At 38.5% G+C, this 16,518-nt stretch overlaps 1 protein-coding gene across 1 annotated transcript in view; it reads left to right on the top strand.

The window, feature by feature from the left end:
• The window catches only part of LOC136676248 (low-density lipoprotein receptor-related protein 1B-like), a gene marked incomplete at its 5' end in the record, with an annotated part of 218,771 nt that overhangs the window by 52,352 nt on the left and 149,901 nt on the right, over positions 1-16,518 (top strand). Inside the window, 5 exons of the mRNA XM_066653107.1 lie at positions 1,272-1,491; positions 1,953-2,142; positions 11,915-12,037; positions 13,909-14,049; positions 14,416-14,541. Of these exons, the coding sequence (XP_066509204.1) occupies positions 1,272-1,491; positions 1,953-2,142; positions 11,915-12,037; positions 13,909-14,049; positions 14,416-14,541 (800 nt within the window). The remainder of the gene's footprint in view (positions 1-1,271; positions 1,492-1,952; positions 2,143-11,914; positions 12,038-13,908; positions 14,050-14,415; positions 14,542-16,518) is intronic.

The following is a 16,518-nucleotide window of genomic DNA, read 5'->3' as shown; positions in this document are numbered from 1 at the left end:
AAACAGCTGTCTGTCCCTAGTGAGCTGCCTAGGTAGGCAAGGACTACGTAGACAGTTGTTTAAGTAGACAGTGTTCTAACGGTCGTTTGTCCTCATGAGGTAGGGAGACTTTACTTAGAGTGTGATTGCATCACGGCTTCTTCCAGCCCACCGCACGCAACCGGTCTGTTTTATCTTAGAGGCTAGCGTCACCTCAGTGTTTCAGCGTGGTGCATTCTACAATTCCTGTTTTAATTTGAATTATTTTTATACATTGAGAAGAGACAGGCGTTGTTCTTACGTTGCATCAAGAAATTGCCATCAGGGCTGAAGAAATGTTCAGTGCTGCCTTAAAATTCAGCCTGATTAAGATGTCTTAGTGGACAGCCTACGTGTCGCGTAAAATGCTCTCTACGTAGCCAAAGCCCAAAGTCGAATACATTTCTCCTGAATTTCACCAGTTTTGCTTTGAATGGGCAGTGCAAAAATGGGTAGAACTTGAATACCAGTCATGTACCTATTAAGAATTTTAATAATTTTGCTTTTTATCTTCTATTTAAACCAAATGTTTTTTATTGTTTAAAGAAATTCAAAACATCAAAGTGTGTTCCCAGGGGGCCAGTTGGTATTGTTGATGATAATGTTGATAATGGCGTTTACTGACTATCTGGAAGTCCTTTCTAGAGAGCCCCCCCCCCCCCCACACACACACACAACCATAATATACTTTCATTCATTCATTCATTCTTTCATTCGTTACTCCATTCATTGTATGTAATCACTTACCTAATTCAAAGTCCGGAGCCTACCAGGAATCACTGGGTGCAAGGTGGGAACACACACTGGAGGGGGTGCCAGTCCTTCGCAGGGTGTCACACATTCCCATAAAATACACTGACATAAAACACAACTCACTATCAGATTTCCTTAAATAGTATGTTAGGATCATGAGGTTTATTGAAATCAATTATAGACAAACATATTCTGTTTTAATGTTTCTGCTTGGAACATCATTTCTCATTCTTGATGATCTGATAACAGTCCCTCCCGCCCCCACACACACACCTCCAGCATGAGTGTATTTGTCCCCTCCTGTGTAATGAAATATGGGTAATGTGATGGATTAGTGCTGACTCTGGGTTGAACACATTTGCTCTTGGTTCTGATCCACAGCTGGAACCGCTAATCAAGCGCTCACACTACTGAATAATTCATTAACTCATTTACATACAAAGAGAGAGTGCAAGAGAGACCATACATGCATGAATGAGTGAAATTTTGGGACTCTGCAGGTGGATGTACTGGACAGAGTGGGAGGAAGATGAAGTGAATGAGAGCAGAGGACAAATAATGAGAGGGTGGATGGACGGATCTAATTACAACACCTTTGTCTCGTCTGACATTCTGTGGCCCAATGGACTAACCATCGACCCGGCAGGTGAAACACTGTTCTGGTGCGATGCGTTCCATGACCATATTGAGAGAATCCAGCTCAGCGGAATCCACAGAACCGTGAGAGAACCTTCACTCATTCACTTATTACCCTACAGCCATTACATACGATAAATAAAGATGTGCTAAAGTACTACAATAAAGCACTGAAGAACCTTATTCCTAACAGAACATAGTTAATTCTGATCTGAACATGTGACTCAGTTTGACCAGTCAGATCAGATGTTGTGTTTTTGTCATTTGTGGGCAGAGCTTCTTGCCTTCCCACCAGTGTATTTACATTTGTCTTTACTGTGATGACAAACAGATATATGCCATTGCTATGACAACCACTGTGTGCTTCATTGCTGTGACAATAACAGCATCAAGCATATGGCAACTATCATCTATGTCGTCACTATGACAACCACGTCAAAACTAGACTATTGCAGTGTGGACACTTGAACTGAAAATCAGATTTAAGGAACAAACCTGACCCTGCAGAGCCTGCATATGACATATGTTGTTTTATTTTTCTGAAGGTGGTGTACAATGGGAAGGAGTTAAATCACCCGTTTGGAATCTCTCACTTTGGAAATTATATTTTTTGGACGGATTATATGAATGGGTCAGTGTTCCGGCTGGATCTTAACCGGGGGAACGTTACAGTTCTGAGGCAGGAGAACCCTCCACTGTTTTCTCTGCAGGTCTACAACCCACAGAAACAGAAAGGTAAACACAAACTGAGCTTTGACAGCTTTGACTTATTTTAATGATCACTGATTTCATTCCTCATCTTGCATTTCATACATCGTATTAACAGTTGGCTTCCTAATTATGTCCTGTCATTCCCAAAGAGTCAGTCTGTTTCCCTTTTCATGTGCTCTTATTTTCATTTTCATGTCTCCTAGTGTTCCCTGCCTAGCCACAATCCTGTGCCTGTGAGGTCTGTGTGTCTTTGTGGTCATGTAAAAGGCCTCACAGGTATCCTTTATATTGAAAAGCCTCTGTCTAGTCAGTCACTGTGTTACTGTAGCACTGGCTCTGTGTCTGTGTGACATTTAAGTTTTGGACCTCGCCCTTGTGTAAGAATAACCTCCTGCATCCTCTCCTCATCTTCTCATCTCCATGTTACAAATGAATATTTGTTATGTATGCGTGTTTTACTAGGTGTGTGTGTGTGTGTGTGTGTGTGTGTGTAGTCTGCAATAATTAGATAATTTCTCTTTGTTCAGAACTGCAGTTTGTTCTAAAATCCCAAAATTTCAGAGCTATGAACTTTAGCCTGGAGTCAGAAGCTGCTGATGATCATTTTAACCTTCAGTTTCCTTTACCCAGCATTTTCACTGCTATTACACTGAGAGTAATAACTCCTATACTGCTGCACAATGCATAAAAAAGCTCTCTTCTGAAGCTTCTCTTCTGTGTCTAATACTACTCGTTATGATTTTTTAAAGCATTTTATAATGAGGCATTTTCAGGGTGGAAAGAGGGCAGACACAACGTGAAGATGGGGAATGTGCTTATGTTGAACATTACTCAGAGCTTCTGAAAATCATCCTCAACATTTACTGTCTATACATCCTAAACCACAGGAGAGGCCACAGGTAGCACTTAAATTTACAACACACAACCACTGTCCTCATGCACTAACACAAAGTTAGGTTCATTGTGTGCATGACTTTCCAGTAAAAAATACAAATACTGATTTTATTGGAATATCAGGATGAGAAAAACACTGGCTTAAGACTGCTGTCCTGACCACTTTAAACCAAATGATCGAGATGATGGGAGCCCACATATCTTTGGCAGCTTCTCTGTGACAGTGCAATTGCAATTGTGCAGTTGTTTGGTTTAAGGCTGGTATTATTGAATCCAGTGAATGTGTCTTAGTGTCTTTTACCATTGGTATATTGGATATTGGAAGATACTTTTATAAGTAGTCAACTTTACAATTATCTGATTAAACTTATGCAGTTAATTAAAGCATATACTTTGCTTTACGCTTCCAAAAATGCAAAGAAAATACTTCATCAAGTGGGCATTGGCTGTAAAAGATCTACTGGAGAACTTAGTATTTATCAAATCTAATCAGCATAGAAGGCCCAGAATCTAATCAGTTTAGACGGCCATTTTGAAAAACAATAAACTGAAGATCTAATTCAATCTTGTGCTCAAGATCAAAAACTAAAACTAGACAATGTCTTATTTTTCTCTTTACAAACCTAACATTATAACATTATTAAATGCATGGTTTGGGGTGGTTCAACTTGAATAAATCCTAGAACTCTTAATTTAAATAAAAAATTGTTTTACATCAATTCAAGCCTCAGACAAGTTTTAAGTCCCTTTCTACCTTGTTTCATTTAGTTGCACAATAAATTACATTTATATTCAGCATTAAAACTCAAATAAAGGAGGAACACGTGTCATTTCTGTGCAGATTTCATCTGAGACTTGCCTGCTGCTGAAACTTGAAACAGATTCTGACGCCTTTTATCTCGAGCTCTATTACCTCCAGCCTGGAGAATGAAATATAGATCTGTCCAAATAAAATCGACTGCTTTATGCTGTTTGAGTTGATGTAATTCAATACCATTATAGAGAGAGAGAGAGAGAGAGAGAGAGAGAGAGAGAGCGAGAGAGAGAGAGAAAGAGAATATTAGCTTGTTATTCAGCCTTTCATTATTTATGAAGCTACAATCAGTAGCCTGTGTTTCTGGAATTGATTTCTTTATTTTTGGACCCCTGTGCTTGCCATAGAGACATTGTTTTACATTCTCACTGCTGTCTGGAAAGTTGCTAAACAGCTATTTTATTTATTCAGACTCATGTTCTCATAGTCATCAACATTAAAGGCATGTTTCAGTAAAATGTCATATTTTACCCCATTTTAACTCTTACCTGAAAATGCAGTGGATGATTGGTGTATAAATGTCTGCTTCTTTTGTTTTGCACTGAAATAATGAATTTAATTTGTCTTACAAATATCAGAAGACTTTGTACATCTATTAGCACTTATAGAGCACACTGTTCACCACAGATTAACACAAGTCACATGTCTGGAATCTTAGAGGCGCGAGACTAAGTGAACTCTAAGTCTATGAGGAAGGTGTGAGAGTCCATTTTCAAATCCCTGGAAGGCCTGTTGAGTCTCTAGTTTTAATTTTCTTAAGAAGACATATTATACCCCATTTCCACATGTGAACACAGTCCTGTGGTCTTAATGAAATGTCTATGATACAGTGGCAAGAAAAAGTATGTGTACTTTTTGGAATTTCATGGTTTTCTGCATAAATTATAATAATAATTACCCCAAAATTCTGATCATTCAGGTATTCATTGAGAACAACCATAAAAACCTCACAGTGCTAGTGGATAAAGTATGTGAACCCTTGGGTTAATGACCTCAAAAAAGCTAATTGGAGTCAGCAATTCAAGAAAAGCTGACAGTGTTGTTTATTTCACAGTTTGCGGGTTTTTAGGAGCTCCAGATCCCCAATAGTAAGTTGAGTGTTTTAGGTGAAGTCTGCATTCTCTTGCGTGCTAGTATGGGACTTTGATGTACTAGTCCCTGCTCTCTGGTATCTCTGGCATCTGTGGTGCAGCAATAGTTTTCTCTTGTAACTACATGAGAGTATCTTGATAGTTACATTATAATTACATTGGTTTTTATTGATGTTACCATGTATAATTGTATTACAGCTGAATGTGTCAGTTAGAGTTGTCCTATATGTGCTCAGCATGAATGATGAAACTGACCTCAACTGAGGATATTGTTGCGCTTTGGAAGCACCTTGAGGAACTCCTAAACCCAAGGGACATGCTTTCTATGCAGGAGGTAGGGTCGGAGGCTGCCTGAGTGTCAGGTTCCATTCCCTTGGCTGAAGTTACTGTCATAGTCAAAAAGTGGAAAGGCATCTGGAGTGGATGAGTTTTGCACAGAATTGCTGAAGGCCCTGGATGTCTCGGGGCTGTCTTCACAGACATGCTTCTGTAATATCTCATGGACCTCTGGATTGGCAAACCAGGGTGGAGTTCCCAGTTTTAAGAAAGGGGACTGGAGAGTTTGTGGCAGTTTTTGAGGCATCACACTTCAGCCTCTCTGGGAAAGTCTGTGTGTGGTGATGTAAATGTATACTGCATCCATTTGGTGTTTCAGTTGTGCACGTCCTCAGGAATTAAGGTTACAAGGTGCAGTACACACATAAACGGTAGGGACAGTGCAGGTGATCAACAGTATCAGCAACAAATTATGGAAAGTTTAGGAGAAGACTGTCAGAACGTAGTCCGCAGTTGCCCACATCTTAGAAGAAGCCTCACATCATGTGCAGTTACAGACGTTTGTCTACACGAACACGTGGCCAAATAACAAATGTATATCTAGCCTATTGCTGGGTGGTATGGCCAGTATTTGTTATCATGGTATTTTTCAATATTATATGGGTTTCACTATATATTTTTTTTCAATGTATGACATGATTTGATTGCAAGAAGAATTTCTGCAGTAGAGTGGTTAAGTGGTTTGCATGGCCCCATAATCATAACCATTTTCAGAGGGTGGCATTAAATGAGTTAAGGAATCATATGGCATGACAGTTGCAGTGAAAATGTAGAACTTTTTATTTAACACATTTTTCTTCAAACTTCAAACTTCAAAACTATAGGCACATTTTCAAAATGTATGTACACCAGCTACACTCTGTTAATGTTATCAGTCTGTCACCATTTTTTTTGGTTTAGAAATCTTTACCTTCATTAATTTACATCATATTTAAACAAATAAGAGGTATTTAGATATAAAATAGCCATGCTGCTTGTCAATGGTTGTATTGCACTGAACAAGTCCCAAATATATTCGTTAAATAACAATATTTAAACAAATAAATAATAACAATAATCATAAATATGATTGTGCAACTCCCAGCAAAAATACTATTGATACTTTAGCTCGACAGCATTTGCAGTGTTTGTTTGATCCACGTCTGACCTTTTCAACCCAAAGTACCTCCAGACAACAGACACGGCTCCTTTTTTTGGCAAAGGTTCTTCTGGGTCATCATCTTCTACTTCAATGTCTGGTACAAATTCCAGAACTTCCTCTGTCCATTTTCAATACGCTCAACAACTCCACTAATACTTGCACTCCGTTCCATGCATGTTTAGCAGCTCAACAATGAGAAATGTCCCCTGTGACATTGACATAACAACAATAAAAAACAGTTTTCAGTGTGAACTGGTATAGCGCCCAGCAGTAATCTAGCTTTAAACATCTCAGATTGTATTATTTTTATTTATATTAATTGTCTGGAGTCTGAAGCCTTTCAGCCATTTCTGAGGTCTAAGGTTTAATCCTCTATATATGTGTGATTTGAGCCCCAGTTCCCTGGAAAATCATCTGCTGTGATATGCAAAAGCACAAGTGCCTGTTAGCTGGCCAGCTATGCTTCTAAACAGTGTATAACCATCTTATTTTGTTTATTTTCAAACTTTTCTGTTCCTCCACCACCAGTTGCTGAAATTTGCATGCTCAGAAATGGGTCTTTATAGTCAACATGGGTGTCAGTGTGCACTGTTGGACTGTGCTGAGCTGAACTGCACAGCAGCAAAAACCCTTCACTCAACCGACACTCATAGATATGAGACAATTGAGAGAGGTGGGGTTATCCTCACAGTCACAGCCTCATGTACTGCTAAGGTTAAACTTTTAAAGTACAAGTAACAGTCAAATATTGGCCACCAGGGACAGTGGAGTTTTAATCATCCTATGTCATGATTCCTTTGCTGGAATCCCAGACTCAGGCTGAACAATATGGATTCAATCCTGGCTTTGGAATCTTATGCTCAATCGAGGTCGTGGGTGAGAACATCCCCCCAAATGGAGTTAATTATTTTAACTCAACAATTATTCTTACTCAACAGTGATGGCAAGAGATTGGTTATATGTTGGGGTGCAGTAGCAGCAGTAGTACTATGGTCATTTTATTGGACCTTAATGGTGAAGAGAGTGTTGGTCAATAAAGCAAAACTTTCTGTCTCCAGTCATTTTACGTCCTCATACTCACTTATGGTGATAAGATTTGGGTTCTCCATGATCAAAGGAGGAGATCTGCAGAGAGAGAAGAGCCATTGCTCCTTCATGTTGAGGAGCCAGAGGAGGTCCAGGTATCTCATAGGATTCCTATTTGTTGCATATCCTTTCTGTGATATGCAAATCTTAGTCTCTGAGGAAGCACATCTATGTTCCTTATCTCTAAGGTTTGACTCTCTGAGATTCAAATTTATGTCTAGACTTATGGTGAATCCCATTCCTTAATTTTAATTCTACCCATTGTTTTCAAGTGTTATCTTGCCCCTTGAAACTGAGTTACAAAGTGTTAGGGTTATAACCTCCCCCCTACGAAATGGGACAACTCTTCAAGAGCCCGATAAGTTATCAGAACACAAAAAAGAGCAGCACTTCAGCGGTGCTCTGCTGCCAGTCAGTGGTACAGTGCCTTGCGAAAGTATTCGGCCCCCTTGAACTTTTCAAACTTTTGCCAGATTTCAGGCTTCAAACATAAAGATATAAAATTTAATTTTTGTGAAGAATCAACAACAAGTGGGACACAATCGTGGAGTGGAATGAAATTTATTGGATGTTTCAAACTTTTTTTAACAAATAAAAAACTGAAAAGTGGGGTGTGCAATATTATTCGGCCCTCTTGCAATTATAGCTGCAAGTTGCTTGGGGCGTGTCTCTATCAGTTTTGCACATCGAGAGACTGAAATTCTTGCCCATTCTTCCTTGCAAAACAGCTCGAGCTCAGTGATGTTGGATGGAGAGCGTTTGTGAACAGCAGTCTTCAGCTCTTTCCACAGATTCTCAATTGGATTCAGGTCTGGACTTTGACTTGGCCATTCCAACACCTGGATACGTTTATTTGTGAACCATTCCATTGTAGATTTGGCTTTATGTTTTGGATCATTGTCTTGTTGGAAGATAAATCTCCGTCCCAGTCTCAGGTCTCCTGCAGACTCCAACAGGTTTTTTCCAGAATGGTCGTGTATTTGGCCCCATCCATCTTCCCATCAATTTTGACCATCTTCCCTGTCCCTGCTGACGAAAAGCAGGCCCAAACCATGATGCTGCCACCACCATGTTTGACAGTGGGGATGGTGTGTTCAGGGTGATGAGCTGTGTTGCTTTTACGCCAAACAAATCGTTTTGCATTGTGGACAAACAGTTCAATTTTGGTTTCATCTGACTAGAGCACCTTCCACATGTTTGGTGTGTCTCCCAGGTGGCTTGTGACAAACTTTAAACAAGACTTTTTATGGATATCTTTGAGAAATGGCTTTCTTCTTGCCACTCTTCCATAAAGGCCAGATTTGTGCAGTGTACGACTGATTGTTGTCCTATGGACAGACTCTCCCACCTCAGCTGTAGATCTCTGCAGTTCATCCACAGTGATCATGGGCCTGTTGGCTTCATCTCTGATCAGTCTTCTCCTTGTTCGAGATGAAAGTTTAGAGGGTCGGCCGGGTCTTGGTAGATTTGCAGTGGTCTGAAACTTCTTCCATTTCAATATGATTGCTTGCACAGTGCTCCTTGGGATTTTTAAAGCTTGGGAAATATTTTGTATCCAAATCCAGCTTTAAACTTCTCCACAACAGTATCTCGGACCTGCCCGGTGTGTTTCTTGCTCTTCATGATGCTCTCTGTTCTTTGAACAGAACCCTGAGACTATCACAGAGCAGATTCATTTATACGGAGACTTGATTACACACAGGTGGATTCTATTTATCATCATCAGTCGTTTGGGACAACATTGGATCATTCAGAGATCCTCACTGAACGTCTGGAGTGAGTTTGCTGCACTGAAAGTAAAGGGGCTGAATAATATATTTCAGTTTTTTATTTGTTAAAAAAGTTTGACACATCCTATAAATTTCATTCCACTTCACGATTGTGTCCCACTTGTTGTTGATTCTTTACAAAAAATAAAACTTTTTTATCTTTATGTTTGAAGCCTGAAATGTGGCAAAAGGTTGAAAAATTCAAGGGGGCCGAATACTTTCCCAAGGCACTGTATAAGAGAAGTGCTGGTGGACTTTAACATAGGTAAATTTAGGGTGTCATATGCTTTCAAATACCTTCAACAATCATAAATCTGCTTATTTTGTTTGAAACTTCCAGTTCCACCTTTAAAACCAAAGATGTTAAAATGTAATTGCTTCATCATTTAAAGCAGAACTGTACGTTTACTGAAAAAAACTACAGAGACATCAGCAAAGTACTTGCAATATTTTATGCTACTTATGAAGTAAAGGGACGTATTGCTTTAAACTATGATAATATAATGGTCATCTGTTTCACGGAGTACATAGCTCTCCCCCTCAGTCCTTCCATGGATCAGCAGGAATAGTACTGTTTTTGATATAAAGTTGATGTTGGTTATTTTCAGAACTTTTCAGAAAGAGACATATTCTCTTCCTGGCACATCATGTGTCTTAGAATTCACTCGTCCCTGGGATACGTCTTTGAAGACCCATCCTCTGGTGGACCTCTTTACTGTAGGTAGCTCAAGTCAGGGTCATGTGCCATTGCTTTATAGTGGATTCTTCTTGGCCAAGGACTTATTTCTGAATTTATTTCTGAACTAGAGACAAGATTACCATGTGCCCAGCTCTTTATTTATTATGTGCTGACTCTGGGCTTAACTTGAATTTCCCCGTGACAGCTGCCATAGAAGCTGTTCAGAAGCAATACCTTGAGAATCATATTTTGTCGCGGAAAATACAGCTAATGTACATTTTTGGACATTCTGATCCTGGAACCTTCTACAGCTCAGCTCTATAATACTCCATCAAATACTGTTAATAACAGGGCAGATGCCATTGGATTTGTGAAGAGTCATGTTTTGAGATGGGTGGACCTCATTTGTCCCTAGAGGTTGTATGTGGTTAGATGACTGCATACGTATGTATACATATATGTTGTGTGTGTGTGTGCATGTGTTGGGTATTAATTATTAGCAAAGTTATTCAGAATAACAAAAGAATAACATAAAGCTAAACATTCACCCACGGAGATCAAGTCAATATGAGTTTGCAGCTGTTATGAAAACTTATTATGAAGAGTTATAAGCTGTGTGTGTTTTTAAGATTTTTCCACGTTCAGTGTAAGACTGAATCTGAATCCTCAATATTCTTTATAATGTTTATTATGATGTTTTTTCTTGCTGTGGATGGTGATTATATTGCCAGGTTTTTATATTAATACCTATTTTTCCTGGATAAACTCTTTCGCCGTCCCCCCGGGGTTCAGTTACGGCTGTTTGGAGCCGTTTCAGTTTGGACAGCTTACGTCCTGCTGATATTGAAACGTCTCCAAAGGAAGCTTTCGCACACTGATCCGCTCTCTCTCTCTCGCTCGGGGGTCAAAGATGGAAAAAAAAGATTTCATATTAATGCTTTTGTAACTCAGAAAAGAGATCTGAAGTGAAAGGCATTGCTCCAGTGTTATCTCAGCTGCATTGCAGAGTATTTTTAACAGCATTTAATAGTGGTAATAATTGTATTATAGGAGATAGTCAAAACATTAATATTTTTGTATTATATAGGAACCATTTGAAGATTCCACTTCAATATTGAAATACTCTTTGCTTAATTATAGATGGTTTACTGAAATGTTGGAGTTAGGATGCTGTTCATAAGGCCAAATATCAACTACATCACAACTGACAGAAACTTTCAGAAACATATACAGGTTTATTCTAGTAAGAGGGACTCAACTAAAGCAGATTTTGTAGTTGTTTATGTACGTTTATGTCAGTAGCTATAAAAGACTTGTCTAGGTGTTATGTGCCATTTTATATATATATATATATATATATATAGACTAACCGAGGAACTGCGTGGTTCTCAAAGCAGGGGGTGCTCCCCCTAGGTGGGACTTGGCACTATTGCAGGGGGCTGCATCAATGTGATAATTAATGCAGGTCACTTGTAATAATTAGAAGATTTTCTATCTACACTCTCAGAAAAATTGTCACTGTGGTGGCGCATTTTGCTGCCACTGATTTGGTAGCCTCAATGGTACATGTGCAGTGCCTTTTAAATAGGAAACATGAATATACCACATTCTATATTAATTGTATATTTTAAAGTTGTGTTGATTTTAGACGCTTCATTAAATCTCCAGAACTTATAGTTTGTTTCTTTTACACAGTTCTATAATGAAAGCTTACAAATATCCGTCTTTTCTCTTGGTGAAGAGAATGTAACGTACCTTTATGGAACACAGTTGTACTTTAAAACTACTGCTGTACCTTGTACGAATTTCTTTGTTAGAAGTGGAAGTTTTAGAATTCATTTGAATTCAAATGGAGGATTATGGGATCCATTTTAGTTACAACCACAGTTCTTAATAATATAGGTGTTTCCAATAAAGTGGCCAGTTAGTGCAAGTAGAAGGTACTTGATTTAATTATCTTTCTCTCTCTCTCTCTCTCTCTCTCAGGCAATAATGCATGTTCAGTGAATAATGGACGCTGTGGTGTTCTGTGCTTGGCTGTACCTGGCGGACGTGTTTGCGCGTGTGCAGATGATCAGCATCTGCTGAAGGACAATCTCACATGCTCAGGTAAACCCTCACAGGCCCTAATCATTCACTGCCCACCAAATGTATTGGGAAAACTTGTCTTCTACTTGTACAGTATTTTAATCAAAGTCTTTCGTCCTTGTTATAAAGAGCAGGTTTTATTGCCTGTAGTAAACCGTACCTCTGTCTTTGCAACCTTCATATGGTTCTTTTACACCAGCTTCATTACTAGATTCTTCCTCACAGATGCCATGTTAATGTTATGAGCTGTTCCCCGTTCATTGTACATCTAGTGACCTTGCTCCTCCTTCCTTTGTGACATCTATTCTCAGTTTCAGATTACTGTTGTTCAGAGTCAGTCCCATAAAACAAAAGTTTTGTTCTTGGCTGGTCAGAGAATTACCCTAATCCCACATGCTCACGCAATGAAAAAATACACTTAATTTCTTCTAAGCCTCTCCCACCACAAACATTACACTTTGTTCCTTCAAAGACATCATTTTGGGGCTCTTGTTTAGAGGGAACGGTACTGGGATAAAGCCTGGATAATGACAGATTTTGCCATTATCTGTTACCAAACTGTTAACATCTGGTCTCTCAGGACTGGTTGTCCACAGAAGCACAGCAGGGCTTCGCTGGAGGGTCACTGAAAGTTATAATCAATGCAATTGAAAGGTTAAAGGGTCAGACTGTGGCCTAGGTTAGGGTTTAAATTAGGCTTCAAGTTGAAGGTAAGATCCAGAGACCATCAGTGTGTGTGTGTGTGTGTGTGTGTGTGTGTGTTTGTGGAAGGACACACACGATCAATACTAACACACACAGCCAGATCAGTAGCAGCAGGATCAATGAGAACAGGCTAACTGATCAGATATGCTTATATAACTCTGAATAAATGTATTGATTCTTATTCAAGGATGAGATATAAATGCAAGAGCCTAGGTTCCCACACTCCAGGGTTGTTTTGTCAGTGTGTGTGTGCGTGTGTGTGTGTGTGTATGTGTGCATGCATGTGTCTGTGAATGTTGTATTATATCTCCAGTTAATGACTGTCACAACATAACCACACCTTCCACGTTTTATAAAGTTTTATAAATAACCTTGTGCTTATACATCAGTAATATATGTAACAACAATGTAATTACTTAGATGGAATACTATACTTGACTTACATTAAATACAGTAATGATTTGGGTTCCACTTTATATTAAATGTTCCTAAAACTTTAAATGCATTAATGACGCATGCAGCAGCAATGTGATGACTGATGTATTCATAATTGCAGATTATATCTGTACAAACATGTGTCTTTAGTTGTGTAATCAGTATATTATTATATATAATTACATGATTAATAACTGTAGTTGAATATGTACTGTACAGCATTATTACTTGATTCAGTTGATGCATATATATAATTACTTGAGAAGATTGCTAGCAGTTTCACTGATGTTGTTACTATGTAACTACTACTGAGTGAATACTTTAATATAAAGTGGAATATAAATCATTACTGTCAACCGAAGTTCATATAAAATCCAAATATATCTATATTGCGCTTTTTACAACTGCTGTTGCAAGGAAACTTTACAGGACTAGAATAAAATAAGAACAGATAACAATGTGAATCAGAAAGCACCGTAAGACCAAGCCGAAGGCGACAGTGGCACAGGAAGAATTCCCTCGAGACTGGAGGGAGGCAAGACTCAAAGAGCTATACATGTATAAGTCGTACACGTGCCGTAGTACTGCATTCCATCTGTAAGAATAATTGCACTGCAATTGCATGCAGTTAAAATGCAATCACAAGGCTATTGCAGACAATAATAATGTGAAATTATAGTTTGTTTGATTAATTGATCTGTTTTTATTTTATTGAGTTTTTCTGTGTGTTTCTGTGTATTACTTTACCACAGCCTCAGCCATCCTGACCATGCCTAAACAGTGTCGTCCAGATGAGTTTCAGTGCCGTAATCAGCACTGTGTCCAGCTGTCTTGGCGCTGTGATGGAGATGATGATTGTTCTGATGGAAGTGATGAGGAACCACACCTCTGCTGTACATAATCATTCATTCTCAGAAAAAAATAGAACCCTCAGAAATCTAAAATGTGGTCGATGTACAAAAATGTTTGATAAGTATTTGCATATATTTTCATAGGTGTGACTTAAAATATATTTACAAACCTCATTTGCCTTGATGAATGTTACAGTGCGGCATATTCATTTTAGTTATTTAAGCTTTGCCATGTGATTTACCGAAAAAAAAAAACTTACTTAACTTTATTTTGGTCCTGTATATTTTAATTGGTGTTAATTTAATGAGAGATATTCCTTGTCTATTGTAGTCATGTTCTGTATCAACACACGGGAAAGAACCAATGACCGGTGAATATTTACTTGACAAAAGTTTTGTTTATCTCAGCTAACCGCAGCTGCCCACTAGATCAGTTTCGCTGTCAGAATGGACGCTGTATTCCTAAGAAATGGCTCTGTGATGGCGCTAACGACTGTGGTAATGATGAGGACGAGGCTAACCTTACCTGCTCAGGTGAGAAACACTTCAATCTCACAACTGCTCAGATAAAAAAAGACAAGAGCACACACTTACATGCTCAGGTAAGAAACAAATTAAAACTGTATCTGTATAGGTATGAAACACCTAAAAAACACAGAAAATCATAAAAAACACAGAGGTGCCAGATCCACATGGATAGGTTCTGGAACGCATGCGCTCCATATATAAGAGGTGCTCTTGTTTCTGCAGCGTCCGGCTCAAACTAATCACTGGGTGTCAGTGCAATGGCTGTTTTACAACTTGAAGAAGAATAATTAGGGAAAATGACTGATTGCTCCTTTAAAGGATCAAGTAAATTCAGGTTTAAATAATGATTTGTAAAATGCGTGTGTGTGTATGTGAGTGTGTGAGAGGGAGAGAGAGAGAGTATAATTTCCCTGGTTGTCTCAGTTCTGTATGTCACTCGTCCCCTGCGGTAGTGAGTGTAAAATAGCTTCACGCTTGCCAGCGTAATCCATCACACACACACACACAATCACACACACACACACACTCACACAAGTCGGCTTCGCGTCAGTGAGTTATGGCTAAGGCTATGAGTGCTGAATGCTGGTGGTCCGTTTTTTCAGTTTTATCATCAGTTCCTTTTACTTTAAGAACTGTGGATTTATTATTGTGTTGCTGTACATCAATTTTACATTATGGAATATAGTATATGCATTGCAATATATATATATATATATATATATATATATATATATATATATATATATATAAACACCAATCAACCATAACATTATGAGCATCTCCTTGTTTCTAAGCTCACTGTCCATTCTCTCATTTCCACTGACCGGAAAGGAGCAGTTTGTAGTTTTACAATCATTTGCTCTGCATACTTTGTTACCCCACTCTGTTCTACAGTGGTCTGGACCCCCACAGGAACAACACAGAGCAGGTATTATTTGGGTGTTGGATGAATCTCAGCAATGCAGTGATGTAATGTTGCTGTGTTATTGGGTGTTGTGCTGCTATTAGTGGATCAGACACAGCAGTGCTGCTGGAGTTCTTGGTGAATTGGTGAATGTATCTGCACTGCGTTTTTGCACTGAAAACTATTAGAAGTTGGAATCTCATGGTGCCCTCACCAGTTAATAGCCGTAAACATTTAGAAGTATTGAATGATTGTAGAAAGATGTATAGAGTTGTAGAAGCTTCTAAAATGCTGAACAACAGGAATGAAGTTAAAATAAATCTCAGATAAAGACATAAAATCAGAGAGAAGAGCTGTAAGTAGATATTCACACCTCAATACAACACCTCACATGTGTTTTCAATAAATAGTTATAGTTATTTAAATAAACCTCATGGTAACTCCTGTCTAAAGAGAGAGAGTGTATTTAAATGTAATGAGTTAGCCCTGATAATGCTGTAATCTAATTCCAATACCATAGTGGTGGGTTGAGTGACAGAGCAGAAAGCTCAGGAGACACTTTTCTGTTTTCCTGACCTCTGATCTGTTCATCTCTGATGACAGGATTACAAACTAATCCCCAGAAGACAGAGAACCAGAAATATTGAGACAGTCCTGTGTTACTCACTGGGGGCACACACACATATATATATATATATATATATATATATATATATCCTGTAAATTTAATTAAGAGCTTTTTTTAAATAACACTCTATAAATGTAAAATGTGCACAATTTCAAAAGAAAAGAAATTATATCCAATAAATTAAATAGTAAATGATTTAGAAATAATAGAGAAGTTAGATAGTATCCGTAAATCTGATGGCATATGTGTAAGAGGGTGCAGCAGTGAACCAGTGTGAGCTAGAGCTACAATATTTACAGAGTGAAGCTGGAGTTGGGTTTCAGTCTCAGAGACAGGGGTCACTGTTGACACTGTGGTTAATTGTTATGGAATTATGGTAAATTACTGTAAAATACTCGTGTAATTTTTACCATATTTGATCACAATGCACACAGTCCAATGAGAGCATAGA

The sequence above is a fragment of the Hoplias malabaricus genome, chromosome X2 (assembly GCF_029633855.1).
Source record: "Hoplias malabaricus isolate fHopMal1 chromosome X2, fHopMal1.hap1, whole genome shotgun sequence".
In the NCBI taxonomy this organism is placed as follows: domain Eukaryota; kingdom Metazoa; phylum Chordata; class Actinopteri; order Characiformes; family Erythrinidae; genus Hoplias; species Hoplias malabaricus.
This window is presented reverse-complemented; position numbering and strand designations above follow the sequence as displayed.